Raw genomic sequence first — 14,899 nt, forward strand, 5'->3', positions numbered from 1 at the left:
CCTATGTGCTTTTCTGTGGGACCTACGTAGATGAGGTGCAGGTGTGGGACCACCGTACTGGTTTAAAATTTTGTCGTTAATTGCAGCTTCTTCCAAAGTATATCTCAATGTGCAGTTGTGGTTGTGGCCTCAATGTGCAGTTGTGGTTGTGGCCTCAATGTGTGGACATTTGGGTTAGGACAAAATTCATCTGCATCGGACACCTTGCCCTTTGGGGCTTGTCTCAAATCTAAATGTATTTTAATCAGGTTAGCCTTTTTAATCACCAAGCTAGCTGGAAGTCTGGAACCAGTGAGTGAAGTGGGCCTCCGGCCAGTAGGGCCGGATCGGTCGGCAATAAAGAAAACAGGTTTTGTGTGTCCAACCTATATTAAGAGTATTCCAATGCAAATGAATATCAAGAAGATATGACAATATTCACTTTTAAATGGTCAAAGACCTTTGATATGTGACAATATTCACTTTCAAATGGTCAAAAACTTTTGCTCAATGCAAAGGTGAATATCAAGGTAACTATTTTACCAAGTCAAAACGAGAGTGAAACCTTCAACCGAGATAGTAGCTGAGTTGGGAACTTCGGACGTTATGTTTTATTCCGTCTCGCGTGTTTTTTCGACTTTTTTTCTGATTTTTTTTAACTTTAGACGGGACGGGATGTTTCATTCTGTCCGGCGTGCTTTTTTTATTTTTACATTTAGACGGAATCAAACATCCTGTCCGAGAATAATAATAGGCATATTTGCATTAGGCAGCCTCACCTTGATTTTCACCAAAATGATAGAAAATAGGAGAAATAGAGTTGACGTGGAGGTGAATAAGAATGGCTTGCATTGGGAATGCTCTAAGCTGTTCGATGAGACGTTGACTAAGAGTGTCATGAACGGGGGCATTGCTAAAAACGCAATTTCTAATGTGACAGATATAAATACTTTTGGTAGTTTGTCACCATTTCTAAAACCGTTTCTAATCTGAAAACGAAACCAACTTTGTAAGAATTATAGAAATGGTTTGGACGAAACAACTATTATGTCGGGTTAGAAAGATCTTAAATACAAAGTTTTGGTTTTATTATTTTATTATCATTAATTTTTTAGTAGGGGATAATATCATTTAAGAAGTACACACAAACAAATATGCATAAGAATGAATGCACAACACTTGATTAATCTAATATAATTATAAGTCATTATGAAAATTACAATAATCTAGAGAACCATATATAGCTAAATTAAGAGCTTTAATATTACATATATATTCCCTTAGTGATTTATAACAAGTAATTCAGCTTCTCCTAAAGCAAAAAAGCTAACATCTTCATTCCACATACAGTGTCGGCTCAACTCTTAGGCGAGTTAGGTGGGCGCCTAAGGCCTCAAATTTGGAAGGGCTCATATTTCCTAATTTATCCACATATTTATTTATTATTACATAATTTTATAAAGAAAAAAACACTCAAAAAAGATATGATAGTCAATTTGTTTACAAAGGGTTTTCTATCGTCGCACTAAATTCGGAGTGAATTAATTTGGAATGTATACAATCTAATAGTCCACTGCACAAATGACATCTCGAAGTATTAATATGAATCCAATGGCTACAAGCGTGTAATAATTTCAGTTTTTGTAAAAGTGTGCTTATTTAATCAAATTGTTTCATTGGAATAACAAAAACAAATGGGGAAATCCCAGGTTTAATGAAAAAATCTCCACATGCATTCTATGTTTTTTCTTCTTCTATTAATTAAACTGGCTTAATTAAAGAAATTGTCATTATACTTCTCTAATTAAATCTTTCTCTCACTTGTTCTGTTTTACTAATTTCAAGTTTAACAATTTGTCAATTTCACTCTTTGAGTTCTAAACGATTAATCATCAATTCATCATCTAATACTCACAATTCTTAGGAAACTTGATTTTTTTTTTTTTTTTTTGTAATATAAATCTATTATTTTATTTATTTATAGATTTGATGTTTATTTGGTTATGTTATTCTCATTTTTGTTTAATTTGCGTTTGGATATTTAGATTTTGGCTCTTAATTTATAATAAAAATATAAAATTGTGAATATATAGTGTTTTTTTTTTTTTTTGATTATAGATGGCCTAGAGAATAAAGGCCTCGCAAATAAAGGTCTCACCTATGGCCACATCTTAGCTTGAGCCCGCCCTGTCCACATAGAATGATGGCTTCGAAGTGATAGAACCACAAGTTTATGAAGCTATTGTAAGTTGTAGTTTCATTCGCTAAAAAATGTCATCAAGAAGAGGGTTGCTTAAGCCTTTATGGCCTACACCATGGGATGGCCCATAGCACCGACTAGTTATCTAAAATGCCTTTGGGCTTGTTATTATCGGGTCAAGTTTTTTCGGGAGGTGGGAATTCACATGGCAACAAACATTCTGGTTTGGTTTCTCTTCCAGTTTTCCCAAATAGCAGGAAAAAAGTGCATGAATGATGAATCTGTGACAGGCCCACCTGATAAATGAGAATGCAATATACACATACGCATGCAATATAAATAGCAGGAAAATTAGTTCAAGTACCAACGCGAAATGACAGAATTTCTTGTTTCCATTTCGCAGGGCACAAATTGTACCGTCTAGATTTTTTTTTTTTATTATTATTATTATTATTATTATTTTTTTAAACGACACAAATTGTCTCGTCCATTAATTCCTTCCATTTTTATAGCGTCAATCTATTTTCGCGCCTATCGTTTTTCTCTACTTTCTACGCTATATATCACAGATGAATCACAGGTGAAACATCCATCATTTCTTCATCTTCTCTCATCAATCAAACTTTTTATATTTTGTCATGGGTTCTAGTAGTCATAATAGCAATTGGTGCGAAAGAGTAAGTGAACTAATTTTCGACGACGATGATGAAAATACCGCAATCGTTTAACAAATGCAAAGTGATGCAGTTGTAGTGGCATCAATGATTCCGGCTTTCAACGTTTTATCTGTACCAAAATAGGATAGATCTGTTGATGGTAGAAAATATACTAACCGCGATCGTGTTGGTGCGCATGAACGGTTGGTGGCTGATTATTTTGCTACTAGACCAACTTATAAAGCAGGAAAGTTTAAATTCAGAGGTTTCAGATGAGAAAGACCACTTTTAACAAGATATTGAAAGTTGTCACTAATTTTGATGATTATTTTAAGCCTTCTTTGTGATGCTCTTGGTTTGCCCAGGGATTTGGTTTGATAAAAATGACAAATACCGCAATACGATATACTTGCTTATGGTTGTCCAAATTGATTCAATGGATCATGGATAAAACTTTGCCGAGAGTACGTTCTCGAGAATCACTTCACCATTTCTGCAATGCAGTTGTCAACTGTTTTGAAGAACAGTACTTGAGAAGCCCAACGAAGAAGATGTAACACGTTTGCTTACAGTAGGTGAAGAACGCTGTCACAACCCGAATTTCTAAATAATTACAAAGTGATTATTTGAAATACAATTATCTGAAACATCACTAGGTTCAATTGTCTAAAAACCCAGGCTATGACGAATGGATACAACACAAGCCAAAAACCAACAACCCACATCATAAAAGTATCAACTTAAATTAAAATAATCCCAAATTATTTTCCTCCATCACTTTATTAAGCTATCATCCGTCCAAAATAAAACATCAACCAAACTCTAAGAATAAAATTCTTCACTACCATGTTCTCATGTCATGCAAAAATAAAACTACGTTATTGCATCCTTCTAAAAGAATCGGACCTAATAAAAGAACTAACGGCTGCTCCAGGCAAGAATCCAAATCACACACCGTGGTTCAACTACCTTTCACTTATGTTCCCAAGAACACACCCAATAACGTTGTTTGTTAAGCCAAAACAAAGCAAACATTTGGATTTGGGTGTATTTAAAACCCAAAAATGGAATTTCTTTGGTATGAGTAAAGAAATAACCACATATAAACATTTTCAGTCTTTACTTATCAAACTAACACTTTAAATATATCATAACTTAATCATTCTCAGCTTGGAAGACATGTAGTTCCGTCATTTCAACCGGCATAATTTCTTCCTAAGCAAAACTTCCATTATATTAATTCGTTATAATAATTTGTTTTAATAACTAACAACTTACCGATATCCACTTCTATATAAGGGGTAGGGTGCTCCTGCGATGTGTGTAATGGACAAAATATTATTAAGTCCTACCTCCCTGTTGTTAACGAAAGTTAGAAAATCTAAATAAACATATGTAAATATCCTATCGGTTATGCAAATGCAAGTCCAAGCACACCCGCATAATCAAGGAATACAACTAACCCACAGTGCCACCATATATATATGAAAAAAAAACAAAAGTTCTAGAGCCTTCCAAGATGTTTCTTGATTCCTCTAGATGCTTTAGTTCCCAAAAATTTGCTGACTTCTCTGTCCGTTTCAAACAATCTACCAGTCATTCATGGCGTTCACATTCAATGAATACCCATTTATAAAACAGCTTAACTGGCATCAATGTTGAGCTCCTTGTAATGGACACATTCAATAAATGCCCACCTAACATATGACATCATCCGCTTGTTTCAAATAAAACTCATTTCCAAAACTTGAGATCCACGAGAGTTCTAAAAACCACAAGGGTGTAGATTTGTAAATTGTTGAGAACACTATTGAACTTTATTGTATATATAATTTCAGATAATGGAGGAGTATCTTGTTTTTTGTATTATTGTTTACGGGTTATTAATATATCGATGTCTAAGTATCATAGCGGTTGTATATCATAAAAGACTGAAATATCACATAGTAGTTAATACATGTCCACACGTATATATATAAAGGTCTTAGCCTAAAGCCGAACACGCTAATAGTCCTAGACCTATCCTAATACACCAAATTATAATCCGAATTAAAAGTCAAATTTGGTCAACTAGTCAAAGTCAACTCTGGTCAACAGTCAAAGTCAACCTGCTAAGGGTCAACAACAGTCAACCAGTCCCAAACTCCTCTAACCCAAAAGCCCAAAGACTAAGGCCCAAAGTCTAAACTTAAATCTAAAATGAAATTTCCAAATTTTAAAACACTCAAGCCCACCCACAAAGTTCATTTAAGCCCAACAACAAAAAACCTCAAGTCTTTTGGTTCATCTTTCTCTCTCCCCACTCCCAAATAGTCAAACTCTCTCCACCACCAACCCAAAGCAAACCACCACAACCACCACTCAGCACCCCTATCAAACCCATCGATTTTCATCCCCACGAAAAACCCCACCTACCTATACCATAAACTCTTGATTTCCTCCTTTATCAAAACTCGCGATATTTCCGCCATTAGCGACCCTGTCGAAGCTTAACAGCACCAACACATTCAAATCCACCCATCATCCTCCGGCAACAACAACCCATCTATTCTTCACTAGACAATAACCAACAACCAAGGAAAATACCACCACACCCACCATTCAATTCAATCGACAACAACAAAGCAAAGATATAACTTCATCAGGCAAAACAGTTTACACTCGCAGCAAGCAATAAGTTTTGAGTCCATATAAGAACAATTAACTATATCATTCAATGGAAACTCGATTTCATTCTTGGTTAAACAAAAAGATAAATCTTCAACTTTCCATCGATATCAGATGACAAGGTTATAGTATATCTGTTCCTCTGCGTTAACAATCTTATGTATTTCTTTGTTTTATACCATTTAGTTCAAATAATCACACGTGTATACAACCACATTTCCGACCTTTACAGTCGATAGAAAAACGATGATTCACCAGTAAATCAGTGTTTTAGAATTTTTTCAAAGTGTAATATTTTATATCGTTGAAAGTATCTACTCACCAATACAGAACTTATTTGCTCCTCCTGTTGTCAGCAAGATCTCCAGCAAGAACTTCTCTCTTTCCTCTCTGTGAAACTCTCTTTTCTGTAAAACTCTCTGTGTTTGACAAACCCTATCTTTTCCTTCTCTGTTTTTAAAAACCCCCGAAAGAGGGAAGAGGGTTTATCCTATAAACCCACGTCTCCTATTTCCACTAACACTTATCCTATTTTATTTTATCTATTATCCATTATTAGTATTATACTAGGAAAAATAAAAGAAAATACGGGGTGTTATAAACGCGGTTGGCCAGGTATGTTGGGTAGTTTAGACGGTATGCACTGGGTATAGAAAAATTGTCCAACTGCGTGGCATGGAACTCATTTGGGCCATGCTAGAAAAGCGACTGTGATTTTGGAAGCAGTTGTAGATGACCAGGAGCTATGGTTTTGGCACGCATACTTTGGAATTCCTGGATCGTGTAATGATCTTAATGTGTTAGATAATTCTCATTTATTTGATAATTTAGTCAGAGGAACAACTCCAGCTTGTGTTTATCAAGTTAATAACAATCCTTACAACATGGGCTACTACCTTGCTGATGGAATATATTGACCATGGGTTACACTGATTCAAACAATCCCATCTCCTACTACTCCTATGGATACTAACTTTGCAAAAGTGCAAAAAGCAGCTCGTAAAGATGTGGAACATGGTTTTGGTGTTTTACAGGCTAGATTTGCAATTGTTAGCAGGCCTGCTCGTCAGTGGGACAGAGGAGCTCTATCCCGTATAATGAAGACATGTATTATACTTCACAACATGATTGTTGAGAATGAACATAATGTACAACTTCCAAAGTAGAAATCACCTTCAGATGAACGGTTGCGGCATGAAGTTGAGATGTAGAGTAATGACCATCTATTTGTGCAAAACATGGTAGCCAGGACATTAAGTATTCGTTGTGGAGCTACTAATCAACAATTGAAGAATGATCTGGTTGAACATCATTAAGCACGTTATGGTGCACGCCACAACCAAAGGAACAACTAATAAGTTTGTTAACTGTGTTTTTTAAGTGTGCTTTTTGTATTTTATGTTAACTGTACTTTCATCAAGTTTGTTTAAGTTTGATTTGTCTTAGTTGAATTTTCTGTTAACTGTGTTTTTTAAGTGTGCTTTTTGTATTTTATGTTAAGTGTACTTTTATCAAGTTTGTTTTGTTTAAATAAGATTGTGATTTGTTGAATAAGATTTGCACATACTTGAAATTAAAAACGTTACAACATACTTAGAATTAAAAATGTTACAACTAAAAATTATCATCTTCATATTCTTCATTTTCATCCCTCATAAATGGATTGAGAGAGAGCGGGTCATTACTACCAAGACCCGACTAGCATTGTTTGTTGATCCAGAAGAAGAAAAAGACCCAAACTGTTGAGAATGATGGGTTGGAATGTATAGACTAGGAGGGGTTGGAATATATAGAGTAGAAGAAGTTGGATAATTAGGAATAGAAGGAGTAACAGGAATATCTTGTTCTTGTTCAACCCACTTACGATAGATAGTTGCTTGCTTAGCTTCCCAAAATGTCAGTTGAATACCACTAAACTTGCTTAGATCAAGCATCATGATATCTTGTTCTTTATGTGCTTCAAGCCTCACTATTTCGTCTTCTTTTTCCTTTTTCATTGAGAGGAACATTTGTCGTTTTAGCTCTGTTTGTTCTTGCAAATATTTTGCAGTTGTAAGTTGATTGTCTCTGACCTCCTCCAGAGTTTGTGCTATTTGGTGCACAACTTCATCAGCATCTCTTTTCTTAAACTTTCTTCCTTTTGGTCGCTTTTCTAATCCGGGCACTTCCCTCGATGGTTGACTTTCTTCATCTAACGAAATATTGGCTATTCCAATATTGTTAGCGGTTGATCCACCACTGATGCCACCACTAACATTACTACTAGAAGTGGTTCTCTGTTTTTTTTTAACTACTATCACTTCTAGCTTGATAGAAATGATTCCATTTTGGACTTAAAATTAAAATCCAATAGCAATGCTCAAATTTAAAATGTTCTTTTTGAACAGTTAAAAAAATAGTACGAGCTCATGACATTGTATCATCCGCATTAGTACCACTAGCATTCATTCTTAATTGTTGATCATAATAACCTTGAAATAAGCTTAGTGCATGTTGGATGATGTGAAAACGCGCTTGAACCGATCCACCAGTTCGTGGTTGCCCTATATGACCAAGCTGGCTCATATGCTTGTTCATTTCATCAGCAATTTTCTCAAAAAAAAACATGCCTATTTTGCCCTGTTCCAACAACTGTATTTTCTAAAATAAAAATTCAACTATGACATAAAATTTCATCTTCAACAGTTGTAAAATTTTTTGAACTACCTTGAACATAGGTATGTTGGCTGTTTTCTTGGCTTTGGTTTTCACTATTTCTACCACCTCTATTTCCTCTACCTCTAGACCTTTTTGAAGACATTTTGTGATTTTGGTGAAGAATAAAAAAAGAAAGAAGAAGATGAAGTGAATTGGTGAAAAATGAGTTAAGCAAATATGCAATATATATAGGCCCAGTCCAACGGAACTAAATATAACCATTAATTCCAACGGTACAAAATCGAACCGTTGAATTTTTTATTAAAAAAAAACAAAAAAATGCTGGACGGCTAAAGTAGTCCCGTCCCACTCTTGGACGGGTCAAGTTGTCCCGTGCACACCATTTCTATATTCTTCACCAATGTGGCTCTAGTTTTGACAATTCTTAAAATCAAAACGATCATTTGACAATGCGTTGGTGATGAAAATTGCTATAAAAATTGTCAATTGTCACATTGAAAATGAAAAATGACAACGCGTTGATGATGCTCTGAGTACATGACTCAACTCATTAACTTCTATTTATTTATTTATTTATTATTATTATTATTATTATATATATATATATTATTATTATTATATATATATATAATCGTTAAAATTAACTTAAAATAAAATAAATGATCGTAAAACTTCACCTACAAAATGAATTCAACCCTAATTTTTTGTGGTTATGAAGCACTCACCATAATGATTATCTTCCCAAAATTTCAGCTCATTTGGAAACTTCTAACATAGATAAAAATTGTTGTCATCTTTAAAAAGAAATCTAACGGTCCAGAAATGTTGAATTTTTGTAATTGTTTTTTGCCAATGTTAGAGGTTCCCAAATGAAATGAAATTTTGTAGAGATGATCTTAATATTGACTATATCATATCCATACAAAAATAAGTTTAAATTCATTTTGTAGGTGAAGTTTTACTTACGTACTTATTTTAAAGTTAACTTAAGTAGCTACTTTTAAGAGAATGACTGTATATATATATATATATATATAAATATATATATATTTATTTTTATTTATTTTTAATTTTTTTACCCCAACCTATTAAGTCAGCAACTCTATTCCCCTCTCTATAAATATGTTCCATCGGGAAGGTAGTCATGTGTTGTCGATGTGCCTTTACTGCTTGAAGAACCAAGGAGGTGTTTCAGTACCATTCACAATGGTCACTGCCCTTTCAGAGTCATAGTTGACCATCAAATGTTTGTACCTAGGGCTGTCAATGGATTGGTTTGGGTTGAATTCTGAAAAATCTGAACCCGAACTGATAAGAAATTTAAAAACCCGAAATCGAACCAAACCGATAAGAAAACTAAGAATCTGAATTCGAAACCAAACCGATAAGATATGTTACAAACCGAAATCGAACCAATCTGAACCGAAAACCATAAAATCAATTAAAATTTGAATTAAATCAGTTAATTTTAACCACACAATTGATAAACATATTCAAAATTAATCATAAATATTACTAAAATACCATATTATCGGTTCGGATTCATATCGGTTCAGTGGAAGACAAACCCGAAACCAAACCAATATTTTATCGGTTTGGTTCAATTTCGGGTCGATAGAAAACAAACAAAATTACCAAAACCCAAACTATTTTGTATCGGTTTGGTTCGGATCGGGTTATCGAAACCCATTGACAACCCAACTTGTACCCCAACTTCTACTTCTCTAGTTCTCTTTATCTTAAGTTTTTTTTTTTGTTTATTTTATGTAGTGTTTTTGTTAAATTTGACTCTTCAATATCGTAGCCACTTAATTACTTTGAAATCAAGCTAAAAATGTGTAAACAAAGAACTTCACATGGATGTGAACTTCCTATTTTACTAGTCCACATAATCTCACCAAACAATATATTTGTCTATATTTATTGGTCTCGTAAATTGATTTATATGATGCACCCGTTGCACCGGCTTGTTATTTTTCTTATTAATTCTTTTGTTTCTCATTCGATCCTCTGTAATTCCCATCTGTCGGTGGATGTAAAAAATGAGTAATGTCCCCTCCTAATGAAATTCAGGTCAAGAACTAGTCACCATAGTCTGGAGTCTGGACCCAGTTGCAAATTATATAAGAATTAGTGCTTGTCTTTCTTGTAGTGAAATCCCGTTTCTTGTCAAGACAATTTGTGGTAGATTTCTACGCGTGTTTATGCCTGTATGGTGTCATAGTCTCATAGACTCATTGTCCCGATACATTGTGAAAACATTCTAATATTTGTCGACTCTTTTTTAGAGAAAAGCACCACCGCACACCGTGTGCTCTAGTGTCGGTTTGATGTGACAAATGCCAAAAATTCGGTCACGTACTAAACCAGGATTTTGGGTGCAAACATTTTCTGTATATTCAACGCGGTCACAGCTTTTTTATAATTCAACCATAATGTGAAAGAAGAAAAGAATTTTTCATTGCTCACAAATACAAGACAAAATACAGTTGGCAATTGATACAATATCTCTTGTTCAATTAACAAAAAATAAAATAAAAATTACAATCTACGAGATCTAAGATGCCATCTATGTGCACCAATATCTCAAATACCACCATTCTCAGACGTCGGATGTATATCTTTATGATCCGCATAGAACTCCAAGTACTTTTTTTTTTTTTTTTTTTTATTATTCCTTCAAGATATGAATTGGTGCACTTTAAACAAGAGCCCTTGGCAAAGAATGGATCTCGAAGTGTAAACAGCCACTCACTCAATTCAGTGATGAAATTTAATTACAACTCCATAAATCCATTTGAACAAATAATAAACAAATCTAATAATTCTACTTTCTTTACCTTAACACCCCACCCAACTGAATTGGAATTCAATCTTCACATTTCTTGATCTTGCCATCATCAAAGTTTTGTGCATAGCTAAATGAATCGTACCTAAAACCGTTAGGTGCACCAACTGGGTTAGACCCAACAAGCCTTCTAAACTCTGACTTCACCTTATACAACACATGTCTCCAACTTCCTTTGCTATGAGACCCAAGCATTGCTGATTCTTCTTCATTCATCTCAAGATCTTGAGCGAATGTGGGCTTTTTAGTTAAGATCCAAGCCCAACCCCAGTCCCACCATTTCCTTATAGAAGTACCAGCAGATTCTCCCAAGGAAGACATGGATTTGGATTTACGCAAAGCCCATGAAGTAGCTGGAGAAGAGATGGGTTGAATTTTAACTGAAAGAGCAGACAGAGAGAGTCTTCTACGTAAACTTTGATCAGTTGTTGAGTTTTGAGAAAGTGGGAGAGAGTCTTTCAAGGGTCTTGAAGGAAAGAAACTTTTCTTCAGGGAGCTCATTGTGTTTGATAAACAAGAAAGGAAGAGAGCTTCTTCTCTTTGCTGTTGTTGTTGTTGGTCTGGTTGTGTTAACAAGAGGGAAGAGTAGGAGAAAAGGAGAAGGAAAAGAGTTGAGATGTTGTCTTCACAGCGCTACTACAGCCTGTTTTATTCCATTTGGCGTTGAAATGGGACCTTATAACATTTACATTCTTTAGTATTTTCTTACTAAAAATAGTTACGTTCTTTATAGAGCTTTTGTCCTTCTTTCAAAGGATTTTAACCAAGGTCTGTAATATAATCTTGGCTTGTTCTTTTCCTTGTTGGCACCCATGTTCCGGATGATTAACCAAGGGGCGACCCCATATATTCGATCAGGAAATCATTGTTGATTTGTACGTAATAGTCAACTTGTAATCTTGTGCCACACAGAACATGGGGCCGACGCAATGGATTTGTGGATCTACTCATTCAAGCAAACATGCATGCATGATTTTAGTTACATTGGTCAAAATTTTGAGCTAGTGATTTTCTGGTAAAGGTTAACCCATATTAATCCCCAAGCCAATTAGGATTCTTCCACTAGATAGAAAATTAGGATCTTTTCTAAATAAAAAAAAAAAAAAAAAAAAAATTGGGTTAACTGATTTTTTTTGTATATATTGAAAAAGGCTTTTAGTAAGAGAAATTCTAATTGGCTTATCTAGTAGGGAGTAATACTAGTTTACCCTTCTTTTAATTTCTATACATTGCAGATTAACAGAATGACAGATAGCTTGAGAAGTGGTGGGTCCTCACTCCTTATTCGTATTTAGTAGCAAAATTTCACTCCACATATAGTCACGTAGGACGTACAGTACTACAGGTAGGAGCAAATTAAGTACCTATCAGCAACTAGGTCCCATACTAAAATTTTGAGTAGAGTGAAGGCGAGAGAAGATCATCAGGTAAACGTAGTTGCTTAAGTAGCTTAGTAGTTTATCGAAAAAAAATATATAAGTAGCTTAGTTGCGCTTTTCTTCTATTCGTAATTTTATACAAAAAGCAGCTGGATTCCTATCTCCGAGAAAAATGAAACAAAGAAACACTTAGAGGCTGTTTAATTATAATTAGCTTCAGATCGAATAAAGTTGATCGAAACCAGTCTCTTCTTAGTTTGCAAGTGAGTCATATCTGATTGGAAGCTACGCAGTAGAATTGTACATAGAAAGCAAATATGTTTATTTTTTCGATATGTAAAAGCAAATATTTTAATATATAAAAAATGAAGAGCCGAGTGAATAGTGAATATGTGTGGACATAGGAATATTTTGGTCATTTTTTTTTTTTTTAACTTTTGAAAAGTAAAATAGTAATTTAATGTTTATAAACTTAAAAAAAAGATACCACGTGCACAGTATCTAGTGTAACAACTTTAAGTACTCAGTTTTTCAATCAAATCAAGATGGATGAAAATGAAATGGCCCCTTAAATTCCCAGTTTTATCTCAAATTATCGTTTGCAAATTGATGAAATTAACGGTTGAATACTTGAAGACCTTTGATCATTGAATACTAAAATATAATTATATACTTAGAGACGACTAACTAAAAATCTGAAATAAAAACTCAAAGTTAGATAAATTTTCAATATCCAAATGAGATAAGTTTAGTTTCTCGGCTGAAATATTTCTGCAAAACAAACTAAATACATAAAAGAAAATTACTTCAACATTGGAAATCCGAAAAATTTCTGACACAGTTTTTTTTTTTCCAGCTAAACTACTTTGACATTTCTATATAGATTATAAGACAGATATGTTGTAGGGTCGTAGGTTTGTACAAGGAAAAATGTAGCCCACATGACAGTTGTTGTTGCGATGTCTGAATCTGTTTACATCTCATTTCTCAATCATTCTTCTGTCTTACTTAACCAGTTAACCCTACCGAGTACCGACATTCCACAAATTAACCGCAATATATTTCTTGTATAAGTGAATCGGTCAATATAACAAGTAGATACACTTACATCTGGCAGCATTCCATGATTTCAATAATGGTTTAAGACCATCAAACTCAATATACCTACATAGATTTTGTTTTCTCCTGGGGCCTGCTAAGTATTTTGGCTTTGTGTTTATCGATAAAAAAAAGTATTTTGGCTTTGTACTTACTAACGGATATTCACTCGAGTACTCCATTAATTGATCCGCACCAAGTTTTCCCCAATTTTGTTTTTGTAAGAAATGATCGCAGCAACAGCTTTGAATTGTTGAGTGTTGATTGTTTCCGAAGATCTCATAAATAGCTGGGGGCGAACAAACATGAATTTGATTTTTTTGTTTCAAGAACATCATCTAGCTCAAGTCAAGTTACATAAATTTCAAGTCAAGTCATGTCTATTTTTAAAATTTTATTATTTTAATGGCAATCAAGTAATGTCTATTGTGATTGTCTAAGGCCCCTACAAAAACTGGTGCATGCATCTAAGAGAAATATGAAGGAAGCCATGAAACTGAGTAACTGACATACTAATACATAATCCGTATTAAGAACTTCAACCTTAGTTACCTTCAATCTTGCCTCTTTTTGGTTCTGTTTGTGGTTTCTCTTGAATATTGTACTCTTCAGTTTTGTAGACTTCCCCAAAGTTTCCAGCATATGGAAAATATGGATACACTAAAGATGTTGTTTGAAATTCATTTTCAGATAGACCATGATCAATTCGAAATCTACTATACTTCCCGGTTCTAACGTTGTGATCGAGAGACAAACATCCTCAAGTTACATGATAATAAAATTTAACCATTCTTCAAAAGTGAGATAGGAACAACCTTGTGACAACAAAACCTGTGTCCATCGCAACTCAGCAACCAAACTTTACAATAACTTTGGTCCAGGATTCGAGTTGTAATCGTTCATATTCGGTTGTAATCGTTCATAGTCCATATCTCAATATGATCACCGAAAGAAGAATCCGCTATAGAAAGATACCTACCCAACACCATGAGTCTTAAATTTAGGAACACACTTCTTGCTTTATAAGTTATAACCCATAGTCCATATCTCAATATGATCACCGAAAGAAGAATCCGCTATAGAAAGATACCTACCCAACACCATGAGTCTTAAATTTAGGAACACACTTCTTGCTTTATAAGTTATAACCCTCAAGATGCGACATGAAACTGGGAAGCTGTAGTGGTCATATTCTCGTGACATGAGAGGTTATTTGTGGCAAGTGGGTTGGATGTGGAATAGTGAAGAGAGGACATGCTGACAATATATCAGGTCCGCGGAACCCTAACCGCTAGGGAGACCGAAGCGACACGTGGAGAGGTAGGGAACGCGGGATGAAAAGGAGATTAACGACCCAAAAGAAGAGGAAGTTAAAAAGGAGAGGGGAAGTTATAAAGGAGGAGGAGTTAGGAAG

General features: G+C 34.5%; 1 protein-coding gene across 1 annotated transcript; it reads right to left on the reverse strand.

Annotated features, from left to right (window-relative positions):
- Positions 1-10,598: 10,598 nt before the first annotated feature.
- On the reverse strand, positions 10,599-11,672 carry LOC147519328 (uncharacterized). Its single transcript, XM_086590955.1, has one exon. It carries the CDS (start codon positions 11,507-11,509, stop codon positions 11,030-11,032), a length of 480 nt encoding a protein of 159 aa, XP_086447081.1. The 5' UTR covers positions 11,510-11,672; the 3' UTR covers positions 10,599-11,029.
- Between the last annotated feature and the right edge of the window lie 3,227 nt (positions 11,673-14,899).

This window comes from Coptis chinensis, chromosome 2 (assembly GCF_015680905.1).
Source record: "Coptis chinensis isolate HL-2020 chromosome 2, ASM1568090v1, whole genome shotgun sequence".
In the NCBI taxonomy this organism is placed as follows: Eukaryota; Viridiplantae; Streptophyta; class Magnoliopsida; order Ranunculales; family Ranunculaceae; genus Coptis; species Coptis chinensis.